The sequence below is a fragment of the Osmerus eperlanus genome, chromosome 3, assembly GCF_963692335.1.
Source record: "Osmerus eperlanus chromosome 3, fOsmEpe2.1, whole genome shotgun sequence".
NCBI lineage: Eukaryota > Metazoa > Chordata > Actinopteri > Osmeriformes > Osmeridae > Osmerus > Osmerus eperlanus.
Genome location: NC_085020.1, coordinates 20,287,629 through 20,312,527, shown reverse-complemented (window position 1 = coordinate 20,312,527; position 24,899 = coordinate 20,287,629). Strand labels below are relative to the sequence as shown.

Here is a 24,899-nt window from a genome sequence, read left to right as displayed (position 1 = left end):
AGAGAGAGAGAGAGAGAGGAAGAGAGAGAGAGAGCGAGAGACACCGTACGGTGAAGTGGTTTCACAGTCGGACTACTCCTCTGGGAACTTACCGCCACCTGTGGCGTCGCCTCGCACTCCGCCTCGGCGCCCGCCAAGCTCTTGTACTGCTGAGGGGACTCGATGACCAGCTCCTTCTTAGGAGCCTTGCTAGCCTTTCCTTGCATGGTCAACAGCTGTGGCCAGAAGCCTCCTCACTACTGCAGATCCCAGAGAGAGGCCGACAGCCAGCATGTCCCATGGAGGAAAGCCTTGTGTAGAGTGGTTACACGGAGCTCCCTGCTCTCACTCTTACTCTCTCTATCTCTCTCTCTCACACACACACGCTTAGAGACTCCCTCCTCTGACTGTTCTGCCTCTCAGCCCTGCTCTCACACCAGGGCCAGGAAGCTGGCCCCTCCCACTCTCAGCTGTGCTGCCTGGGGGGGGAGTAACACTAACACACACACACACACACACACCTCTTGCAGTCATTTGACGCCCCCCGCCCCCGCTCACACTATCCACCTGCACAGTAATGGCAACGGCCTGACAACGGACGACAAAAGAGGAACATTCCACAAGTCTGATGGTCCCACAAGGGTCGGCCTCACAGAAGACAAGTAAATAGAGCTGGCTCCTATTTCAGTATGGAGGGAAAGAAAGAGAGAGGGGGAGAGAGAGTCGGTAAGAAAGAGAGTGATAGAGAGACAGAGGGAGTGAGAGAGAGAATAATTGTTCTCCTCCATAAGCACGTAGCATGATCATTTATTCAAGAAATTCAGCAAGACATCTGGAGAATATCAGGAGATTTTTCTACACAGGGAGACAGACTCGCAGTGAAGTGATTTAGCTGTGATTTTCCACATGTCAACATCACAGTTAAGCTGCCAGCCTTGGCACATCAGATGTCGTCTGGAGTTACAGACACAGAAACATCTTTCTACAAATCCTGACCCACATACTCCACACTCCTCAATGCCACCCAAAAAACGATCGTTTTTTTTTTTCTTACAGTATAGTTATCATGATGTGATATGCACTAGCACATGAAAATAATAATATTCACAATCAGTACTACAATTATTCTAACTGTCTATACGTTTGCTTTGGGCTGTGTGCGTTCCCGAACTAACAGGATGGATTCTTCCTTTCTTACAGTATAGTCATTAAGCCTTGAAATGTACCTGCATGTGAATTAATAATATTAACAATCAATACTACGATGTTTATGCAAGGGACTCTTCTACAATTGTCTGCACGGTTGCTTTGGAATGTGAGTGTTCTCGAAACCCACAGGCTCCAGACTGCCACAGAGCCAGACCTCCAGGGTCCCCCAGACCCTGGTTGTTGATCCATCTGCCAGAGGGGCATTCCTGCGCGCCGTCGCCCCACCGCAGCCACCCCTGTGTGGGCCTGACCCTCCGGACCCCTCCCCGAGCCACAGCAGGGAGGATGTTGTCTTTTCACGCCCGTGTCAGAGTTGAACGTCGTCGGGGGAGGGGGTGGTGGTGGGGTTGGTGGGGGCACTACAGCTGTTCCCCTGTCCCAATGTCACCTGCCCCCACCACGCCCCCCACCAACGCCCTCCCAACCTGCACAGTCACACACGTGCCCCCCCCGCCCCCCCCTCCCCCGATCCCTCATCCTCCAACCCCCACCATAGCGCCTCTTACAAAGACAAAAGCCTAGGTAGGCTCTCCTGCCAAAGTAAATTCCTTGTCTGTGCAAACTTTCATGGCGAATAAAAAACCCATTCTTCTTTAATCTTTAAAAGGCACTCACTAAAACCTAACCCCCATTTACTCTCCATTTAATTCTCAATGTATTCCCTAACCGCTCAGCCATCTGACTTCCTTAATGAATTCACTGCAGTGATAGACTACTATTGTCTAGTTTTAATTATCCCACAAATCCAGAGTAAAAATTTGGGCTCGTCCGGGATTTGAACCCGGGACCTCTCGCACCCTAAGCGAGAATCATACCCCTAGACCAACGAGCCGCTCACTCCAGGCACCGAGTAGAAAGAAGAGAGTGCTGGAGAGCAAGGGGCCCCTTTCAGGCTAGACACCGGGGAACAAGAGCTGTCTTCCTGAGGGCAGACTGAGACAGTTCTCTGGACCTGTTAGTCATCAGTCTTCCTGCCTGTGAGGAACACACTCCCCTCCTGAATGACTGACATGTCTGGGTGCATTTTCAGCTTGAGTCATTTTATTACACCCTATCAGCTGACAGGGGAGACCTGTGGACTCCTCCCGATTGGCCGCCCGGCTCGTCAGGTGACAGCTCCCCGACGCTCCTCAGGCATGTCCGTCGCCTCAGCGCTCGCTCACGTCCGGAGCGCTGATCTTAGCTTGCATCAGAGGAGTCGCTGGGATGTTGACTCTGAGAGTGCACGCTTGCGCAAGAGCAGAGCTCCGCCCACACGATCCAACCGCAGGTCTATGGGCCGTTTCATCAGACGGCCTTTGAAACACCCACTTGTTTACTGTTGACTGCGTCACACTCGTGAGGGAGCCAGTGTGATTTAGTATGCGGCTAATTACCGGGCGGAGGGTTTGGGACTCTGGGCCAACCAAACCACAGATTTCAACAACACAACAGAAACTTATATACTGTACATTTAGACTACAGTACATTCCGAATACTGTATATTTAGACTACGGTACATTCAGAATACTGAACATTCAGACTACAGTACATTCAGAATACTGTACATTCAGGCTGTTTTATCTTCAGACTACTGAATATTCAGACTTCTTAACTTAACTTCCTGCTCATTCAGTAGTTCTCCATTAAGAAAACAACAACACTAACACAACATGCTAACAGCTCAGCTCAGCCCCACCCCAGCTCCAGGCCCAGCCCCACCCCAGCTCCAGGCCCAGCCCAGCTCCAGCCCCACCCCAGCTCCAGGCCCAGCTCCAGGCCCAGCCCAGCTCCAGCCCAGCCCAACTCCAGCCCAGCCCCAGCCCAGCTCCAGCCCCACCCCAGCCCCACCCCAGCTCCAGGCCCACCCCAGCTCCAGACCCACCCCAGCTCCAGGCCCAGCCCAACTCCAGCCCAGCCTGCAACGTCTCTCTCTGCAGCCCTGACAGACAGCAGGCTGGCTGGGACATCAAAGAGTCCTCTCTGCATTGCAGCTCGGCCCTCCTCCCTCAGGACTGTCAACTCAGACACAAGAAGACTTACAGGGAAGCGTGGATCCTTCCTGTGCCTGTCGTTCAGTTCGGTTGTTTACAGTTTCAACTGTAGCGTACAGCTTTAACGCGCCACAATGAATCTAGACTACTCCCTGTGGTTTTGTGTTTGAAAAAGAAATCGCACCAATCTAAGTCACTATTTATGCCTTGACGGAGGATTGTAAGTCCTTGGTTTGGACTCTGGGGGGGGGGGGGGGGGGGTGTAAAGGAGATGGTGTCCCCTGCTACATCAACATGGGGCTCGTTAATGAGAATTGATATACGGAGACAGAGGTCTGTCGTAGCTGCCATCATGATTCATCATTACGGCTCCTCTCTCTCTCTCTCCCCCTCCTTCTCTCTCTCATATCCAGACCTCCCTCGCTTACTCCTCTCCCTCCTTCCTTCCTCAGACACAGCCGGGTCTCTGAGAGGGCAGGGGTGGTGGCTAGCCCGGCCCAGGCTGGTCAGACACAGCCGGGTCTCTGAGAGGGCAGGGGTGGTGGCTAGCCCGTCCCAGGCTGGTCAGACACAGCCGGGTCTCTGAGAGGGCAGGGGTGGTGGCTAGCCCGGCCCAGGCTGGTCAGACACAGCCGGGTCTCTGAGAGGGCAGGGGTGGTGGCTAGCCCGGCCCAGGCTGGTCAGACACAGCCGGGTCTCTGAGAGGGCAGGGGTGGTGGCTAGCCCGTCCCAGGCTGGTCAGACACAGCCGGGTCTCTGAGAGGGCAGGGGTGGTGGCTAGCCCGTCCCAGGCTGGTCAGACACAGCCGGGTCTCTGAGAGGGCAGGGGTGGTGGCTAGCCCGGCCCAGGCTGGTCAGACACAGCCGGGTCTCTGAGAGGGCAGGGGTGGTGGCTAGCCCGGCCCAGGCTGGTTAGACACAGCCTGGGTGTCCAGCAGGCTGAGGTAGACCAGGGTAGACCAGGATAGACCAGGGTGGACCAGGGTGGACCAGGGAAGACCATGGTGGACCAGGGTAAAACCAGTCTGGATAAAGTCCGGACTGGAACTGTGGTCAGAGCTGGACAGGGGGTTTACATAACTGAGCCATAACTTGATGCAATCACTGGGCCTTCCCAGTGGGAACTGGGGAAAACAAGGGTGGGTGTAGCCTGGAATGGAACAAAAACACACAGCCCCTCCCTCTATCCAGCCTTTCCTCCCTCCCTCCCTCCCTCCGCTTTGATGCGGGGGGTGTGGGGCACCAGTGTGCGAGGTGACAGTGTTCACTCCCACTGGAGTGATGGTGGGCGCAGGCCAGGTCTACACCCTCTGCTAACATCCCAGCAGAATGAACACACGCCGACAAGAGATTCATCTCACACTGTACAGCTGTGCTGGGAAACCAAACATGCCGCCCACCCCCATCTCGCCCACTCCCTCTCTCTCTCTCTATTTCTCTATCTCCCTCTACTTCTGTCTCTCTCTCTCCCACTCCCTCTCTCTCCCTTTCTCCTTCTCCCTCTACTTCTCTCTCCCACTCCCTCTCTTTGTCTCTCTCCCGCTCCCTCTCTGTGTCCCTCCCTCCCTCTCTCCCTCTCTCCCTCTCTCTCTCTCTCTCTCTCTCTCCAGGGCTTATTCACAGAAAACATTACACAACTCTATTGGGTGGATGCTGCTGGACTGAGCACCGTCAAGTGTCTAACAGCTGTAGGTCCAGGGGTCCAGGAGAGTGGGTCCACCCTGCCCCAGCCAGGGCCAGGCTCCATGCCAGGGTTAGGCCCGGGGTCTGAGGGCTGGAGACAGGAGTCTCCTGTACCAGCTTAGCGGGTCAGAGGGCCACGGAAAACCTCTCAAGTGTTATCAGACAGCCTGGAGGTCCGGACCAATCCCCGGGCTGCTCCAGGACAGCCAAGACGCCACGGGGTAGGAAACTATCGCTAGTGGGGATAACAATGGTCGAGCAGGCGCGCTGCTCAGCTGTGCTAAGGGCCAGTGGGCTAAAGAGATGGTGGTGGTGGGGGGGAGGGGGGAGGGAGGGAGGGGGTGGGGGGCAGAGAACAACACATTGTTCTCATGTGGATGTTCTCGTTGTGGTCGACGCCCAGCTTGCGTGTGAGACGGTCGACCGGGCTGACAGTCGGGGTGGGAGTTGCAGTCTCCATAGGCACACGGCAAGAGGAGAAGCTGTCCCTCTATGCGCTAAAGAGCTTCATGTTTATCACGGTTAAAAACCAGGGCTTACCGGACAGAGAGGAGAGGCAGGGAGCCAAAAGGGGGACAATGAAATTCCCTATCAAACACACTAATAACGAATACAGTCAAATACATCCAAATCAAGTAGAGGCATGTACTGAAATAGTGTGCAGTGTAACAGCAAATATATACTTGAAGTGTAAATACACCCTCTTGAATCAAGATCAAATTGATCTTTAGTAAGGACTAGGCCAGGAGTCTGTGCAGCCACATTTGGTGAGGTAATCTCACACACACGCGCACACACACACACACACACAGAGTGAACAAAGTAACAGCTTGGCTAACTGGCCCTGATGCTACACAGGCGAGGTTTGGTATTGCTAAGAATACACACCCTCACACATGGAACCAATGGGCAGATCCTAACTGAATCATTAGGCATGACTTTAGCTCTGACAACACTGCTGGGCAATGTTAGGAGAAGCCCTCCCTTAAAAAACACCATTCGATGAAGCACCTTTTATCTTGGACCAAATGGACGTCATCCCTCCCTCTCTCTTTCCTTCTCTTTCAAAGCAACAACATTCCATTGATAAGACCGGCAGCTTGCAGATTTGCCTGCTTGTTGCAGCGTAGCTAAGATCGGACAGAGGATGAAACCGATGATATGCATATAACAAATGATCTGCATGTAATAGAATGCTATAAGCATGGGGTGAGTATGTAACCTGAATCGCCTGATGGTTAGTTACACATATCCATCTGGGAAGTCGTCCATGGAAAAGGGCAGGCACTTTCAAAAAATACTTGGCAGGTGATTGGATGAACCCTTTCTCCATCACTCTCTATCAAGGGCAAGCTTCAGCCACGCCCTTAGCTCGCAGTAGTCCCTCATAGGACGCTGTTTGGTCCAAACCACTGTGGTTTGGGCACAAACAAATAACTTGGAGCTTGGCAAGATGGATTCTGGCATGATCGTGTTGTCAGCTGTCTCGCGAGTTTAGCGCTTGGCTGCAGATCTAGACGGTGCAAGTTTGAAGTTTGAAACCCCCCAGGTACGTCGCGTTGGACAAAGGTGTCTGCTCAACGAACACATTGTTATGTGCAGATCTGTACAGAGGCTCTACTGTAACCCCCCATCCACCCCCCCATCCCCTCCCCCCCCATCCCCCCCCCCATCCACCCCCCACCCCCCCGTGAGGGCCGTGAGATGAGAGCCGCAGAGAGAGGAAGGAAAAGGGTGCGCTGGTATAATCTGGTGTAATCAGAGTGAGCGAAATAACAGAGCAGTTAAACTCCCCTAACAAACAGCCCTCCTCCCCCGACACACACACCCCCATCGACCGCACAGACCTGTCTCCCACTGCCAAACCTATTTGTGTGTCTGCGTGTGTGCGTGCGTGCGTGTGGGTGCGTGTGTGTGTGCGTGTTGCTGCGGCCCACCCAAATGAACCATTTCAAACTTCCCACACATGGAGAGATTAGGAGTCATATTCATGGCTATCAGGAATCACGATCCCTAAAGATCTTAATCTTTCCCATATTTAGGTTCAAGGGCTCAAACCAGACCAGATGACAACGAGGTGGAGAAAGAACATCCAGCAAAGCCTCGAGCCGGACCAATCTCCTTTACCACCTGTCACCTGTCACGGTCACCTGAACGAGGTTCTGCCGGCATGCTGTTCCAGAACCTTCTTCTCTCCAGTCCTATCTGCTACTGGGAGGGAGGACTGTTGGAGTTCACCTGCTCATGTATTGATTACTGCCACCAGCCTGAAGCACTGAGAGGGAATTAAATCAGTCAAGTCTGTTGATCGGAGCATCTCTGAGTCGTGATAGGCCAGGGCGCCCTTGACCTACTTCCACACACACGCGTGCGTGCGCGCACACACACACACACACCAGCCCCGCACCCCACACCACCACAGACCAGACTGTCAGTCAGCTCACATCACTGTGAACCAGATGCCGGTCAAAGCCAGCTGCAGACATTTGGCATCACACACGCACACACACACACAGGCAGGCAGTTCATGCACACACACACACTAAGGCAGTTCGCACACACACACACACACGCACTCAGGCAGTTCATGCACACACACACACACACACACAGACACACACCAAGAACAGGACAAGCTGGTACGGAGCAGGAAGAGTTCTGCCAGTGTAGCGGTCTAGCGCTGAAGAGAAGCTAGTGATCTGTGCCAGACACAGACCGCCCCCCCCCCCCGTACCCCCCCCCCCGTCGGGAGCTTAACTCTCCCCAGCACATGGCTGCATGGTGGGGGAGGAGAGAGCTAGTCCACCCCAGCTTTCACTTCCCCATGTCCTCCACGGACGCAGCGCATGCACCTCACCTCACATAATCACCCCCCCGAAGCTCATGCCGCCACGCAGCTCAGCCTCCCGGGTGAGGACGCAGTCTGCTACGGCTGTCGGCATCCCAGTAAATGGACGGATAAGTGCACCATTAAAACTCAATCTAGAAAACACGCAGGGCATATTAAGCACAAGTGATTTCCTCCCCCCCGTCCCGCCATACCTCGTGACTGGTAACCCAGGTTCTATGCTGTCTACGGATTCTGAATCGGGTTCAGACGCAGCCTGTTCTGTTCACGTGGGGTTTGGCTGTTTTGAGGACGTTTCCTTCCCCCCCAGGTTGCGGAGCTCCAGTTCAGACGGTCCGCGAGCAGAGTTCTGTCTCCGCTCAACGCCGACGGGCAAAAGCACCTGGCAGCAGCCGTCAATGTATCCATACTGTAGTACAGCGTGGTTTACAGAGAAGATCTACCCTATGATACACCTGCCACACTGTAAATGACATTACAAGAATACCCCTCACAAACACACTTACGCCCCCCCCGCCCCCCCCCCCCCCCCCCCATACACACACACCACACACACCTTTAGTATAGCCGGCGCTGGCCACCACCTGGACTCTCTCCTGCTGTGTGCCTGCTCCTGCTCCGAGGCGCCCTCCGGCTCGGCCTCGCTCTTGCAGACGTAGCTACAGTTCCTCTCCAGCACCGTGCGGAGCCCGTCCAACACCACCACGCTGGTGCTGCACCCCATCACATCACACCACGACCACACAGGCATCGGTCAAGACACAGCCTTCACCCGCTTGTCCTCATCCAGCCCCCATGATCCAATCCTGAATCCGTGAGACCCACTTCCACCCCAGGACCGGGGGGCCAGGGGTGGTGGCTGTGGCTGGGCTGAGGGGGGAGGGAGAGGAGCCTTGGGATGGGGGGCCAAGAGGCCAGAAATCCAGCCGGACTAAAGACTCTGGGTGTAAGCCACAACAGAGTAGTCCCGTCTTGTGGTAGCAGGAGTGCTCCAGTCAGCAGGCGAGCGAAAGAGAGAGAGCTGGAGGGAGGGATGGGGGGGATGAGGGATGCTGCGGTTTCAGCCAATGCTGAGCCTCGACACAATAGCGGCTTGTATCTGCTGATGCTGTCTCTCTCTCTCTCTCTTTACCACTCTCCCACTTTCTCTCTCTCTTTCTATCGCTCGCCCTTCAACCATCCCTCTCTCTCCCCTTAACCCTCTCTCTCTTTCTCTCTCTCTCTCTCATGCCTCTCTCCTCTGAACGTCAATATTCTCCTTCCCCAGTGCATTGTCACCGAACACATGAATGAAAAGGACTTTTATCTTTTATCCTTCGCTTCGGGAGATATATTTAGAAATCCTGGAAGCCGACACTCTTGGGTTGCCACACCCAGACGACGCAGTCAATAGTGGAACCTGAAGCATGTGTGTGTCAGGCAGGGTAGTGGAGAAGGTCAGGGCGGAGGAGTGGAGGGACGGGGCTGTGTTGCTTTCAGTCTGTCCTCTGGAGGAGGAGAGCTCCAGTCAGGCAAACAGCAGTATGGCTCGATGCTCATTTAGTTCAGGCGACAATCCAGAGGCAAGGCTAGGGACTCGTGCGTTCAGATCAGGCAAACTAACATATACAACCTGAATAACGTCCAATGAGCTCATACATAATGCAACTGTGTTGTGTTAGTGGATGTTACTGCTGAGGTCATGGAAATGGAGCTGTAGGAAGAACTGTTTGAACATAGGCATTAAAAATGATTTCTTCTGCAGAGAATAGCCTTCATAGTCTTCAACCATGATTTGTGATATGATAAGTGATGCGATATATTTTAATCAGAGCGTGTCTGAGAGATAAATAGAATTGAGGTCAAATGTTCTTGGGCTGAATACAAATCTGCATTGCATTAGACCTTGACCATGTTAGAAATGCCTTCCTGGTGAAACCCTGAAATAGACCCAGTGTCCCGTGCCTTTGCTGGGGAGAAGAAATATCTATTTACAAAACACAGAGAGGACATGGGAAGATTTAAACCTTTTATGTCCAGACATAAAGCAGGGTGTTTTTCTAAATAAAAGATTAGCTGCTGGCTAATCACCAGTCCCTCTCCAGCCAGTTCTCCCTAAAGCACTACATCAGGCAGATGTAGCGGGGTTTGCTCGTTTAAGATTAGCAATACTTAATTTATAATAAAGTATGTAGTTCTTGGGGCACCACCTCTTATTGTTAAAGGGATAGAGGAAACCTTATTGAATAATATTTAAATAATAGCCTTCGTAATAATCAGTCTAATCTTAAGTCGTGAATTCTATGAAAGTAGAGCAGATCAGATAACGTGAGTGATACGCGAATATTATACACAATGATTTATTTAGGAGAATGTAATTATAATGAACAAATACCAGATAAGTTATGGGTTAGTCAGAGTAGTACAGTGGCTGGATGCAAATGAGGGCGAGCAACACAATGGCTGTGTAGAGCGCGTGTAAAGGGGGGAGGGAGAGAGAGAGAGAGGGGTAGGCCTTTGGGAACAATGGACGAGCAAGGGCAACAAACTTAGCAAGGGTTAAGCTAACTCATTTGTAAAATACAATCAAACATCAACAATTTAATCACAACATGCCAATATGTCACAGGTAAGAAATATTGCAAATCGTAGTTACTTTTGTCGGTTTGAAGAAAGGTAGAGTCAATGGTTTCGTTATCGTCCAACGAAAATAGAACAACGGAATCTTTGGCCAAAGTTCCGGGCGCTCAGTGAATTTGCAGGTTGAGAGGAATAGTTTAGAAATGTAGCTAGCACTTCAGTTTAATCCTACGAACAAGCGGGGGTGATTGTACGTTTGGGGGTTTTATACTCCAAAGGAAAAGGGGGGGTCCCCGTGAAGGTGACCTCTTTCATTGGTCAGTTTTCCCCCACCTGGGCGTCGTCCTGAGATCTGCCTAGGTGTGAAGTGGCTGATAACTTTTCAGAGTTCAGCTATTTCAAATGTCCATGTATTGCTTATACTTCGAAATATAACAATACAACATTAATAAATGGTTTAGTTTGTAGATTAGAATCATTTTGATATCAAGATTGACTGATTTATCATAACAGGGAAGGAAGTTACATTAAAACATCAAATTATGTCAACACAGCATTAAAGGGAAAGCATACATTATAACACATCAACTACTGTCATTGAAATAGTGTCCATGAGCCATGTAGTCCTTGAGAATATGTTTGTAAATCCTTTAAGAAAGTTATTCCTTGTAAATCCTTTGTTCTGATACTGTGGGCCGTGCGGCCTCTGTATCTGACCCCATGCTGGGTCAGAAGCTTTGAAGCTTCTCCTCTGGGAGAAGGACAAAGGGGGAAGACCCTTTCCTTGTCGGGGGTAGGAGAAGGTGTGATGGTACCGTGCTTTGTCTGTGGACTGTGCTACATATCCCCCTGCTGGCAACGTCCGATGATTCGACGTCGTCGGGCTGTTGGCACGTAAGAAGAGCAGAGAACAGACAAACACGACAGTACGATAGCATTTCTACTGGACACATTGGCATGAGTGGACTCTAAACAATGTAGGAATCAATGGGGCTAACTTGGGTCCTATTACTAAGTTTCTCTGGGCTAAGGTTCTATGCTTAAAAATGAAAGGAAATAAAAGGAAAAAGGAAAGGGAAAGAAAGGAGAAAGATTAAAATAAAATAAAATGATAGGAGTGGGAGTGGGCTTTGACTTCCTGGAGTCATAAACCTCATTTGTCAGGGGCCAGGGTAGTTTGGTTATGAGGCGTTGTAGCCTATTATTTTGACAGTACCTCAAGGTCATTCATGTTGGGTTTTCTGGTAACAGATTAAAAATTTTGATAGATTGGTGGAGCCATATTTGTCTCATGACAGTATTTTCCTATTATTTTTTGGTTTAAAGGAACATTCATTCTTGAACTTTGAGGCATTTTGGCTAAGGCACCTGTTGTGCACTTGTTTCGTCAGCAGTTTGACAGGGTCAGGTTGCTGGTATAAGGCCAGGCCAGGCCTCTGTGCATGGCCTGTTGTCCCCGCGAGTACTGATGGTTTCTTCCGGGGGTTGTGCCAGCTTGTTGCAGCTGGGGTGCTTCTTCTGGGATGCTTGGTGGCCATAGTAGGTCTTCCTACTTTCTGCACTCTCATCCAGTTGGCATCATATGACTTCTTTTGGACCTGTGATGCTTCTCGTCGCAGGTGGGTTTCTGATGGCACCCGACGGTCATGGCGTTGTGTTGATTTTGTTTGAATCTTGTGTCTTGATGGGTGAGTGGCGTAGCTCTGGGGCGGTCTGGAGCGGCCATCTAACTCATGGATTCGGTCCTCTTCTGAGAGATGTGGATCAGACGTGGAATCTCCCCCCCCTTCCACTGTGAAGACTGTGTTCTGGGCTTCAGGGTGAGGCAGTGGATAGGGCTTCTCGACGTTTGTCCACATCTGGTTTCGTTTGAAGTCAATGAGGGGTTCCAGTCTGTTGAGTAGATCGTGTCCAATCAGCAGCTTTTCGGTCTCAAGCGGTGAGACATGGATGGGGTGGATTAGGGACATTTCCCCAAACGTTAGCTTCAAGTACAGCGTCTCTGTGACTGGAGCTTTGTTCTGGGTGAAGCTTGTGATGTTGAATTCACTATCTTCACTTTTAATCCATCTTCTGTTTGACCTGGCTATTCCTTTTAGCTGAGCGGCCAAGGTGGGTGCAATCAGGCAGATTTCTGCACCCGTGTCCAGCAATCCTTCGCAGGGCACTTCATCTTCAAGTGTGATGGGGACATAGCTTCGGTTAGCTCTTCCTTTTCTGGAAAGCTCACCCAGAAATGTGTGTAACTGTGGGGCTTGTTTGTGTGTTGTTGTTTCTGGAGGTCGTCTTCTTGTGGGTTTGTGGTGTTTTTGGGTCTTCTTCCTTTTTTTCCATCCAATGGGGAGCATTTGAGGTGTGTTTTCCGTGTTGGGGCCTTCTAGTCATGCTGGTTCTGACGGATGTCGTCCAGGGCTGTTGTGTTCGTTTTGGTACGGTGTGGGTCTTGTTGAGTGGTTTCGTGTTTTATAGGAATGTTGCTTGTAGGCGGGTCTGGGTTCATAGGGTCTCTGGAGTTCTCTTCCTTCCAGTTGTAGGTGTGAATCTGATTCCACCGCATAGACGTTTGAGTCTGGAGCTCGGTTGTTGTTCGCCCATGATTTATATGCCATGTCCCTCAGCTGCAGAGCCGTCATGGTTTCCTGGTTCGCGAAGGTCGTCATGAAGGGTTTTATGGATTGGGAGAGGTTGTTGATGAACACTGACTTGAACATGGGAGTTTCTTCTCCTCCGGGTTGGTTTTCTGTTGCAAAATAGGCTTTCCGGAGCCTCTCATAGAATGTCTTTGGGTTTTCGTTGGCCTTTTGTTTTGTGTGCAGGGCGATAGTGCAGCAGGAGCCTTTACTTTCTGAGTGCCAAGCCTTGAGGGTCCGGCAAGCCATGTCATAGCTGTGGCGTTCTCCAGCAGGTTGCCTGTCAAGCAGGGCTCTGATTGAGCTGGAAGAGGTGTTCTTCAACAGGTACAGCTTGTCCGCGTCTGTAGCTGTAGGCAGGCGTTCGAGATTAGAGTTCAGTTGTTCTAGATACATCTCAATGCTCTGAGTGGGATTGTCTGGATCGAACTTCTCTATGTTCCTGCTAATTTTCAATAGCAGATCTAGTGACACTGCTGGTGGCAGGTCATGCATTTCCCATGCATTTTGTGGATAGGCTGAACGTGAGGGTTCATCATGGTCATCCCATCTGTTTGGGGCTGTGGTCTGACCGCGACGTTCAGGTTGGAATTGTAGCTCCATTTTCTGGTCATACAGTCTTCTGCTCTGCTGTTCCACATCTTCTGTTCTCCTCATCCTTCGTGGATTCGTGTCAGCTTGGTACAGAGATTGGCTGGGAGGGGATGTATCCCTATATGGTCTTCTTGTTTCGTATTCTGAGTGGAGCGGTGCTTCAGGTGATTGCAGCTGTCTTGGGTTTTGGTTTCTTGAATGTCGATCTACTTCTCTGTCGTCTCTTCCCCACCTTCGGTTGGTGTTAGGGTCTTCTGTGGACTGGATTGTGGCGTTCGCCTTGTTCAGCTTACGAATGGTAGATAGCAGTTCAGTTCTTGTTTCCTGTAACTCCTCCTTCATTGTCTCCCTTTCAGCTGTGATGTGTGAGAGATCTTGGTCCAGGTGTTGGAATTTTGTGTAGAGAGTGTGCAATTCTTCTTTTTGGTGGTCGTAGTCTTTTTTGCTTTTCTGAACCCCCTGCATTTCTTCTTTTAGGTCTCCCAGTTCCGTAGCGAGTTCCTTGTTCTCCTGTTGAAGTGTTTCCCGGATATCTCGTTCAGTTTCTTTCGCCTTGAGGGCATCCCTGAGGGTTGTTTTCTGTTCCATTAGCTGTTGTCTAGCTCTATCCAGTTCTCCAGTCAGGTCGCTGGTTTCTTGTTCCATTAGCTCCCGTCGGTCCTGTTCCTTTTCTTTTTCTTTGAGGGCATCTTTGAGGGCATCTTTGAGGGATATTTCCTTTTCCATTAGTTGTGTCTTAGCTCTTTCCAGTTCAACAGTCAGGTCACTGGTTTCTTGTTCCATTAGCTCCCGTCGGTCCTGTTCCTTTTCTTTTTCTGTGAGGGCATCTTTGAGGGCATCTTTGAGGGTTATTTCCTTTTCCATTAGTTGTGTCTTAGCTCTTTCCAGTTCAACAGCCAGGTTGCTGGTTTCTTGTTCCAATCGTTTCCTCTGCTCTTGTTCTCTTTGTGCCGCCTTGGTAGCATCCTCTCGATCCTGGAGAGCCTGTGTCCATTGTGTTTTGACTTTTGTTATTGATAACCTGAGTAGTGCAGCATAGTTGAGACCGAGGCTGGATAGGCATTTGACAATTTGGGATTTGCTCAATATTTGGCCTACATTTTCTATGACCACTTCTTGAGTTTTCCTGGTGATCATATCGGAATTTAGATCGGTCAGCGTTTCCACATAATTTGGGTTTTCTTTTTCGGATAGGTGGACAATCAGTTTCTCAGCTTCCGTGAGGTGAGACATGTTTGGTTCGGCTACTGGAAGTTATTAACACAATGCTATTGTGATAATGTTGATAGGCACTTTAGTTTTGTAGTGGTTCTCTTTTTGGCAGCAATATATATACTTTTCTTTTCCTTTTTTTTTTGTTTACCAACTTAATATTAAAATTAAAATCAGAAGTTAATATTCAAAGATTAACAATCAAAAACTGAGATTAATATTCAGAAATTAAAATCAATACTAAAGTCACCATCCAGGATCAAAGATTCAGAAAATAAATAAAATTGTTTACCAAATTAATATTAAGGTTAATATCAGAAGTCAATATTCAAAGATTAACAATCAAAAACTGAGATTAATATCCAGAAATTAAAATTAATATTAAAGTCACCACCCAGGATCAAAGATTAAAAAAATTGTTTATCAAATCAATACCAAAATTAAAATCAGAAGTTAATATTCAAAGATTAACAATCAAAAACTGAGATTAATATTCAGAAATTAAAATTAATATTGAAGTCACCTTCCAGGATCAAAGATTCAAACAAATTATTTATTCTTGTAGGCCTATATTAAATCTTAATTTCAGTAATCTTGTTATAGTATCTATAAACGATTAGAGAATTTAGATTGAGTAGCTGTTGATTTGTTTTAGCCTAAACTGGACTGAGAAAGTACAATGTATTTAAATACTATAGCACATTAAGTTAGCCGGTTTAGCTTGTAGAATCAAACAGATAATGAACTAAATTGTTGCTGCATCTATAATGTAGCTTTAAATTGGGCAAGGGTTTTACATTCACCTCGAATTGAATGCGAAACAGTGAAGCTTCTTTTCGAAAAGCTAGTTTATCAATTTCGGAATTGTTTTAACAATATTGTGGCAGTACAGGCTGCGTTGTTCGGCTACTTCCAAACAAAAGTCCTTTTGGACTGATCGCAGATAGAGTGGGCAAACTAAAAATAATACACTTTACGTTTAATTATTATTTAGCGATTGTTGTTAAAGTTGTATATTGATGAGGGATAAATAGGATTACAGTTCAGTATGGTCAACAACGCCGATATTCTGACAACTTCCACTTTTAAGTGCGCGGAATGAAAATCAAATTACAGGTCTTTGTTCACGAAAGGTAACTATTTCCGGTTAAGCAACAATAAAGGTCCTTAAATAAGCAGCTTCTCCTGTCTCAATAATTATTTTACTGTTACTTTACTGATTCTAGAGGTTGAGTGTTTACATTAATGTTGAATTACATGCAAAACAAAGTGAAGCTTTTTCCGAAAAGCTAAGTTAATCAATTTACCAATTGTTTAACAAGGTAGAAGCATATAGCTTAATGTAGAGAGCTGCGTAGTCTCCTTCAAAATCAAAGTCCTTTTGGACTGATCAATGTCTGTTATCTACCTCTAACTAGACAATGGCAACTTATCAGTTGCCTGGTTGATTTACTCAACCCAAATGGCCAACACTACTATAATACACCTTTCCGAAGCGTGTATGGTACCAAAATAGTAGTGTTGTGACTCTATAAAAAGGATCTTACGCCTTCGTGTAGAAGCGCTGCCTTTGTAGTTTCACAAGATGAAATGAGACGGGTCGCAGTGTCACTGCGCACGCGCGTACCTCCGCTCAAGTCTAGCTTTTCCGAAGCTAGTTAGTTACACACAAATAGCCAATTGTTCACGACAAAGCCAATTCAATGAGTACACAGCACAGTATTCAAACAGTGTTTAAAACCGTAGCTATCTGGGGGAATAGTTAAATACAACGGAGCGTTAATTTAACCAAAAGGGTGGGAGGGTGGGTTTCAGACGGAAAATGTATCTCCGTTATAGATCGCTCATTTCAATCTGTTTCAAAGCCTGTCACGGGGCTCCAATATGTAGCGGGGTTTGCTCGTTTAAGATTAGCAATACTTAATTTATAATAAAGTATGTAGTTCTTGGGGCACCACCTCTTATTGTTAAAGGGATAGAGGAAACCTTATTGAATAATATTTAAATAATAGCCTTCGTAATAATCAGTCTAATCTTAAGTCGTGAATTCTATGAAAGTAGAGCAGATCAGATAACGTGAGTGATACGCGAATATTATACACAATGATTTATTTAGGAGAATGTAATTATAATGAACAAATACCAGATAAGTTATGGGTTAGTCAGAGTAGTACAGTGGCTGGATGCAAATGAGGGCGAGCAACACAATGGCTGTGTAGAGCGCGTGTAAAGGGGGGAGGGAGAGAGAGAGAGAGGGGTAGGCCTTTGGGAACAATGGACGAGCAAGGGCAACAAACTTAGCAAGGGTTAAGCTAACTCATTTGTAAAATACAATCAAACATCAACAATTTAATCACAACATGCCAATATGTCACAGGTAAGAAATATTGCAAATCGTAGTTACTTTTGTCGGTTTGAAGAAAGGTAGAGTCAATGGTTTCGTTATCGTCCAACGAAAATAGAACAACGGAATCTTTGGCCAAAGTTCCGGGCGCTCAGTGAATTTGCAGGTTGAGAGGAATAGTTTAGAAATGTAGCTAGCACTTCAGTTTAATCCTACGAACAAGCGGGGGTGATTGTACGTTTGGGGGTTTTATACTCCAAAGGAAAAGGGGGGGTCCCCGTGAAGGTGACCTCTTTCATTGGTCAGTTTTCCCCCACCTGGGCGTCGTCCTGAGATCTGCCTAGGTGTGAAGTGGCTGATAACTTTTCAGAGTTCAGCTATTTCAAATGTCCATGTATTGCTTATACTTCGAAATATAACAATACAACATTAATAAATGGTTTAGTTTGTAGATTAGAATCATTTTGATATCAAGATTGACTGATTTATCATAACAGGGAAGGAAGTTACATTAAAACATCAAATTATGTCAACACAGCATTAAAGGGAAAGCATACATTATAACACATCAACTACTGTCATTGAAATAGTGTCCATGAGCCATGTAGTCCTTGAGAATATGTTTGTAAATCCTTTAAGAAAGTTATTCCTTGTAAATCCTTTGTTCTGATACTGTGGGCCGTGCGGCCTCTGTATCTGACCCCATGCTGGGTCAGAAGCTTTGAAGCTTCTCCTCTGGGAGAAGGACAAAGGGGGAAGACCCTTTCCTTGTCGGGGGTAGGAGAAGGTGTGATGGTACCGTGCTTTGTCTGTGGACTGTGCTACACAGATAAGTGTGCTAAGTTATCCGAGAACTAGAACTAACCTGGATCTGACCAGGTCTGGAAAAAGCTAAACATTAATAATCCCAAACATACCGTCTTCTTTGATAGAACTGTTTACTTCTCTAAAAGTGTGTCTTCTTTTTGAAAGAACAGTGCGCCCTGGTAACACACACACCAATCCCATAGAAAATGCTAACTGTCCATAGAAAATGCTAATGTTATGTGTTTTTACCCAGGGAGGGTTAATGTTATGGGGTCCTAACCCAAAGAGGGTTAATGTTATAGGGTCCTGACCCAGGGGGGGTTAATGTTATGAGGTCCTGACCCAGGGAGGGTTAATGTTATAGGGTCCTGACCCAGGGAGGGTTAATGTTATAGGGACCAGACCCAGGGATGGTTAATGTTATAGGGTCCTGATCCAGGGAGGGTTAATTTTATGGGGTCTTGACCTGTAGCCATCAGGCTCCAGAGACAGACAGCGACCGTCCCTATAGATGTCCCTGCCTGCCTCAAGGCTCTCTCAGGGGAAGAGGAAGAGGAACAAGAGCAAGAGGAAGACATCAGAGAAACAGGACACTGCCCGTCCCTGTTTGTTTATCCTCCTCCATCCCTGTCCTTCCCTGGGGGCCCTAACTGCTTCCTGCAGAGGCCCCCAGACCTCCAGACTCACACGGTACCGCAGGGTTGGCCCTTCACAAGCCACAGACTGCAGGATTGGGGGACAGATGGCTGAGCAGTTAGGGAATCGGGCTATTAATCAGAAGGTTGCTGGTTTGATTCCCAGCCGTGCTATGACGTTGTGTCCTTGGGCAAGGCACTTCACCCTACTTGCCTCGGGGGGAATGTCCCTTTACTTACTGTAAGTCTCTCTGGATAAGAGCGTCTGCTAAATGACTAAATGTAAATGATTGGCCCTTCACAAGCCACACACCTCAGCTAGATAGTAGACTCCTACTGTACGTGCCACAAACTGTCACACTGAGGCGGACGCCAGCTACTGAAGCCTCCAGCTGCTACTCCAGGGACAGCACCCTGGAGTAGCACCCTGGTTGGGGGTGGTGGGGGTCACACATTCCCTGTGGGAAGCTGTGGACTGTCTGGACGAAGCTATCAAGGTGTTCACCTAAGGGAAGGGTCAATGGGTAAATGGGACTGGACAGCATTGGCACCCCCGAAGACATGAAACTGGACACAAACACACATACACACGTCACAGGCACACACATACACACACATAATCACATCATGACAAAAAAACACACACACGTGTTTGCAATCTGTAAAGTGCTCTCTCAGGGTGAACCAGTACAGGGTGAAACTGCCCATGCCTGCCTGCCTCTCTGTGTTGCTGTGGCTGTGTTAATATTTCAGAAGCACTTGACACACTGAACTACATTGGATTGGGCGCCGGGACGAGCAGCGGAGAGAGGCAGCCCAGCTTGGGGATGAGGGGAATCAGAGAGAGGGAGGGGAAAGAGAGAAGACTTCAATTCAACTCATTGATCCCTCCAAACTACACATCCCCCACCCCCCCACCAAGCCAGCGCCGCAGTCAGGGGCAGATAGAGCCCGTCAGTGAGGGATTGTAGGATTAGCATATGGAACAGCCAGTTCATGCAAGTAATCTGGCGTAAAACTGCACAGTCAGATCCCAAATATGTGGGACTCGGAGCGATGTTTTAGAGACAGGGACGCCTTTATTTGCTTAGCTCTTCCTATTCTGAGGACATGGTACGGGACAGCTGGACCCCGTCCCTGACAAAGAGCTGGTGCACAGTGACACAGCAGCATAGTAGTCTGTTAGTCACTCGTGCGAATAAGAGTTCAGCAGCACTTCAGTACCCTAAAGCTACAGTGGACTGAGATATGACTGCACACACACACACACACACAAACACCTCTTTGTCCTCTCAAGCTTGTATCGCTACTACAAACACAGCCTGTCAACAGTGAAGCCGGTTATTACTGCGTGAATAACAGCTCGACTAAATGACGGATGAATCATGACCCTGAGACGCTGTTTGAAGTGTCCCAGCTGTTGCAGATAAATCTAGCCCTGCCAGGCTCAGATTCCTGTAAAGCATGCTTCGACTCGCCTGGGCCCACGCAACCACGCGGATGTAACGACGTCATGAGGCTAGACCTTTTCTGACATCTCCTGGGATCAGAATCCATGATGATACCGACCTACACATTCACATTGTTTATTTTTAAACTCGTCGCTACAACATTCTTTTAGTGGATTTCAGGGTTTGACGTTTGTGGGACTGTGTTGGACCATCCCTGAGGGAGGGCCACCCAGACGCTATCCGTCTGGCTGAGGTGTAACTGAGACACGGACATGCATATCCTCCTCATTTCAGAGGCTTTCAATCGCTAATTCTCTCTAAAACAGCACAAGAATGCCACAGTATCTTTCTACAACGTGCTCACAACACTGTCTGCAAATCTGCAGCCCTCAACATCTGTACCAGCCAATCACGGCACGGCTTAGACCCTCAGAGACCCCCTGGAGCACAGAGAGGAGGCTGCATGGTGATAGGCCGGGAGAGAGAGGCTGCCAGAGAGCAGAAGCTTAATCGTGATTGGCTGGCAGAGAGAGCTCTATGCAGGCAGAACTCGTTGGCACTGTGAGCCTCCAGTAAGGTAGTCACTGATTGGCTACTTTCTATTTGCACCATTGACTTTCTTTCTTTCTCACTTTCAATTTACTTTCCCAATGCACTATTCATATGCCACTTTGCGTAAAAGCGTATGCTAAATGAATAAAGTGTAATGGAAAGTAAATGGGAGGTCTTGTAATGTGGTGCTGGGCTGGGCCTGGGGGCGACACCATTCAGACGAGTCCTAAATTATTCAGCCTCAGTACTGCTGAGTCATGAACGTCTCTGCACTGACCGACGCGAGCAGCGCACCCTGTAGGACACAAACACTTGTCTCAGACCTGAAGTCAATACCGATCAATGGGACAGTCACGCGTCAATTTCGTGAAAAGCGAGCACCTCACACTTTCCTGTCAGTTGGATGTGTGCTGGGACATCCACACCGAACTGGAGAGGGTGTGTTTCTGGGTGTGTGCGATGTGGTGGAGGAGGCTGTAGGGCCTGGGGAGAGGTGTGACCGTGGTAGACGGGGGAGGGGGGGGGGGGGGGGGGCTGGGCTCTGAGGGGGCCTCGGCACCACTGATTGGGGGATTTAACAGGCTTGATGCATGCTCTGCTGGAGCGTGGGTCGGCCCTGGAAGCTGCACTGTCAACATCCTGCATGGTGGGGGAGGGAGCCTGAGAGACTGCTGCAAACCAGTCTACTGGCCCCTTGACAGCTCTGCTTGTCTGTCTGTCTTTCTGCCCGTCGGTCTGCCCGTCTGTCTGCCTGTCTGCCCGTCTGTCTGCCTGTCTGTCTGCCTGCCTGCCTGCCTGCATGTCTGTCTGCCTGTCTGCCTGTCTGCCTGTCTGTCTGCCTGTCTGTCTGGCCTGTCTGGCCTGTCTGTGTGTCTGGTCTGGGACATTAGCAGCATCTGGCTGCAGCTGGGGCTGTAGGCCGGCTGGACCACGGTCCCTTTGCTTCCGCCACACTTCAGCCAGACCAGTCCCCTGGGGACTGGCCTCATCCCAGCCATGCATTCTCACATCGGAAAACCACTACTTCATCCCACCTCCCACTCGGCGATGACAGTGAAAACTCCAGCCATGAGCGCCATGTTGTTCCACAGCCTGGACTCACAGCCTGGACTCACAGCCTGGACTAACAGCCTGGACTCACAGCCTGGACTCACAGCCTGGACTCACAGCCTGGACTCACAGCCTGGGATCAGCAGAGGAGCTGGGAGGGCCCAAAGAGGGAGGGCTCAGGCTGCAGCAGGAGGCCTGGTCACCACCGCCACCTCTGGAGGTGGCGGGACGGCGTCAGCGTCCTACAGAATCTTGAGCAGGCCTCAATATCTTCCGTGGCTGATTTCACGTCGTTGGCAGCGATGGGGTCTAATTAAAAAACATCAAAGCCCCGGCACATGTGGACCGAGAGGGGGTCAGCTTGCGCCCCCCCCCGCCCCCCTGGAAGGTCCCACAGACAACAGGGCTATAAAAGTCACTGCGTGGCGGAGAGGAGTGGAGGGAAGTTCACTGGGAGCTGGCACACCATCTGAGGAGCACTCGTGACGAAGGCCATGTACACAGCTGGCAGTGTGTCTCTAGGCCCATGGTTGAGAGAGAGAGTGTTTGTGTGTGAGAAAAGAAAAGAGAGAGAAAGAGTGTGTGTGTATGCATGGGTGTGTGCACATGTGTGTGTTTGTGTGTGAGTGAGAGAGAGTGAGACACACAGCGTATGTGGGGGAGAGGTTAGGGAGACAGTGGTACTGTGGATGACATCACAAGCAGGGAGCGGAGCGGGCCAGATAAGCCCCAGGTCCTCCCAGCCCCAGGTCCTCCCAGCCCCAGGTCCTCCCAGCCCCAGGTCCTCCCAGCCCCTGGTCCTCCCAGCCCCAGGTCCTCCCAGCCCCAGGTCCTCCCAGCCCCAGGTCCTCCCAGCCCCAGGTCCTCCCAGCCCCAGGTCCTCCCAGCCCCTGGTCCTCCCAGCCCCTGGTCCTCCCAGCCCCTGGTCCTCCCAGCCCCTGGTCCTCCCAGCCCCAGGTCCTCCCAGCCCCTGGTCCTCCCAGCCCCAGGTCCTCCCAGCCCCTGGTCCTCCCAGCCCCAGGTCCTCCCAGCCCCAGGTCCTCCCAGCCCCTGGTCCTCCCAGCCCCTGGTCCTCCCAGCCCCTGGTCCTCCCAGCCCCTGGTCCTCCCAGCCCCTGGTCCTCCCAGCCCCAGGTCCTCCCAGCCCCTGGTACTCCCAGCACCAGGTCCCAGGGGAGGGAGGGGAAATGGCTGCTTCCTCCCGATGTGTAAACCCTGTCACAACAAAGCTCTCCCCCCGCTCTCTCTCCCTCCAACCCACCACCACCTCAATCCAACCAAACCGCGGTGCCATTCATCACATTTAAAGTTAACCTTCGCCAGAGTTCACTCACGGGAAAAGTCAAAGTCGTGTCGCAGGAAGGTGTTATGGTTCTGCTCGAGTTCAACCAGGAGAGTGCCCTATGAGAGGATTGTGAAGGCGGTGTTGGTTTACTGTTTAAATAAAGATATGGGGGTGAGGGTTAGGGTTACAGAGAGTGAATAGGGGGACAATGGCTGCCCCAGCAGACGACTGGAGAGGAGATGGAATCTGCGAGCTACACATGCTGAACATTCCAGAAGTTTACACGACAGGCCCGAAATACCTGCTCACACAGGACCCCACGCAAGTGACCCCGTCAGGCTACAGTTGATGGAACGGGTACAGCTCAGCGGTAGAGCATTTGCGGATCTATGGGTCGCAGGTTCAAATGTTCCCCCTTTAAGTCGCCTTGGATGAAAGCTGTCCGTTAAAGGAATCCGTTCCACGAGTAGCCGGGAGATCTCTCCGTCCTGTCTTGCTGCAGGAGAGGAGAAATGCCCTTCTGCTCTCACCTGGATACCAGCTTCACCTCAGCCGTCACTGGTCAACCTGCAGCCTTGACCAGAAGGCCGTGTTCTGGCGGGCTGCTGCCTCCGAGGTTAGCCTGCTCCTCTTCACGTGGCAGCAAGCACAAAGAAAGGAGCCCCATCCTGTTCCGCTGGCGTCGTATTTTGGGATGTTTTATTTATCCCCGGAGGAAAAAACTGACCCATTATCCTGAGGGGCATGGCTTCCTTTACTTTGTAGTTCTGCCACTGGGCACACACGCACGCACGCACACACTCTCTCTCTCACACACACACACACTAAAACACACATGCCCATGCTTGCAAGCACACACACACACACATGCACAGTACCAAGAATATCAAACAGGACACGTACATCTCTGTCCACAACGTTCTGCATGCAGAGCCCTCCATGTTCAGCCCTGCGTCCTCCAGAGTCTTCCACCCCCTCGTCCTCCACATCCCTGCTGCAGAGCCCTCCATGTTCAGCCCTGCGTCCTCCAGAGTCTTCCACCCCCTCGTCCTCCACATCCCTGCTGCAGAGCCCTCCATGTTCAGCCCTGCGTCCTCCAGAGTCTTCCACCCCCTCGTCCTCCACATCCCTGCTGCAGAGCCCTCCATGTTCAGCCCTGCGTCCTCCAGAGTCTTCCACCCCCTCGTCCTCCACATCCCTGCTGCAGAGCCCTCCATGTTCAGCCCTGCGTCCTCCAGAGTCTTCCACCCCCTCGTCCTCCACATCCCTGCTGCAGAGCCCTCCATGTTCAGCCCTGCGTCCTCCAGAGTCTTCCACCCCCTCGTCCTCCACATCCCTGCTGCAGAGCCCTCCATGTTCAGCCCTGCGTCCTCCAGAGTCTTCCACCCCCTCGTCCTCCACATCCCTGCTGCAGAGCCCTCCGCAGTGAGGCCGGGGTGCCAAGCCCCAATGCCTCGCTGCCACTCAGTGCCAGCATCTGTGTGTGTGTGTGTGTGTGTGTGTGAGAGAGAGAGTGTGTGTGTGTGTGTAGTGTGTGTTTGAGAGAGTGTGTGTGTGTGTAGTGTGTGTTTGAGAGAGTGTGTGTGTGTGTAGTGTGTGTTTGAGAGAGTGTGTGTGTGTGTAGTGTGTGTTTGAGAGAGTGTGTGTGTGTGTGAGAGTGTTTGTGTGTGTGTAGTGTGTGTGTGTGACAGAGAGTGTGTGTGTGTGTGTAGTGTGTGAGAGAGAGAGTGTGTGTGTGTGTGTGTAGTGTGTGAGAGAGAGAGTGTGTGTGTGTGTGTGTGTTGGCTCAGAGAGGATGACGACACAGTGAGCTCCAGCGCTGAGGTCGGCCAGCGATCTCCCAGGAGTGAGAAGGTGTTATCATCCAGTTTTATGGGTGACTGCTGTTATCAAGACAGAGACGGAGTCGCCCTCGTCAGCCGGATCAGCCGTCCTGCTGATACGTGACCGCTGGAATTACCCAAGTCACACGTTTGTGACTTGGGTAATTCTTTGTGCAAACTTACTTGGCGAAAAGCCAAGTAAAGCCGTTTCTGAATTCTGACTCTGATTTTGGACATTTGACTATTTTCTTACCCATTCAGATTTG

General features: G+C 50.1%; 1 protein-coding gene and 1 non-coding gene across 3 annotated transcripts in view; both read right to left on the bottom strand.

Annotated features, from left to right (window-relative positions):
• The window catches only part of zmp:0000001200 (dedicator of cytokinesis protein 9), a 92,861-nt gene that overhangs the window by 52,598 nt on the left and 15,364 nt on the right, over nucleotides 1–24,899 (bottom strand). Inside the window, exon 1 of one of the 2 annotated variants that reach the window (XM_062457765.1) lies at nucleotides 93–373. The exons of the other annotated variant lie outside the window; for it this stretch is intronic. Within the exon in view, the coding sequence (XP_062313749.1) occupies nucleotides 93–206 (114 nt within the window). The 5' untranslated portion in view covers nucleotides 207–373. Of the gene's footprint in view, nucleotides 1–92; nucleotides 374–24,899 lie in introns of those variants that run through there. 2 annotated transcript variants of the gene reach the window in all.
• On the bottom strand, nucleotides 1,949–2,020 carry trnap-agg (transfer RNA proline (anticodon AGG)). The gene has a single exon. It is a non-coding gene; the product is annotated as a tRNA-Pro (tRNA).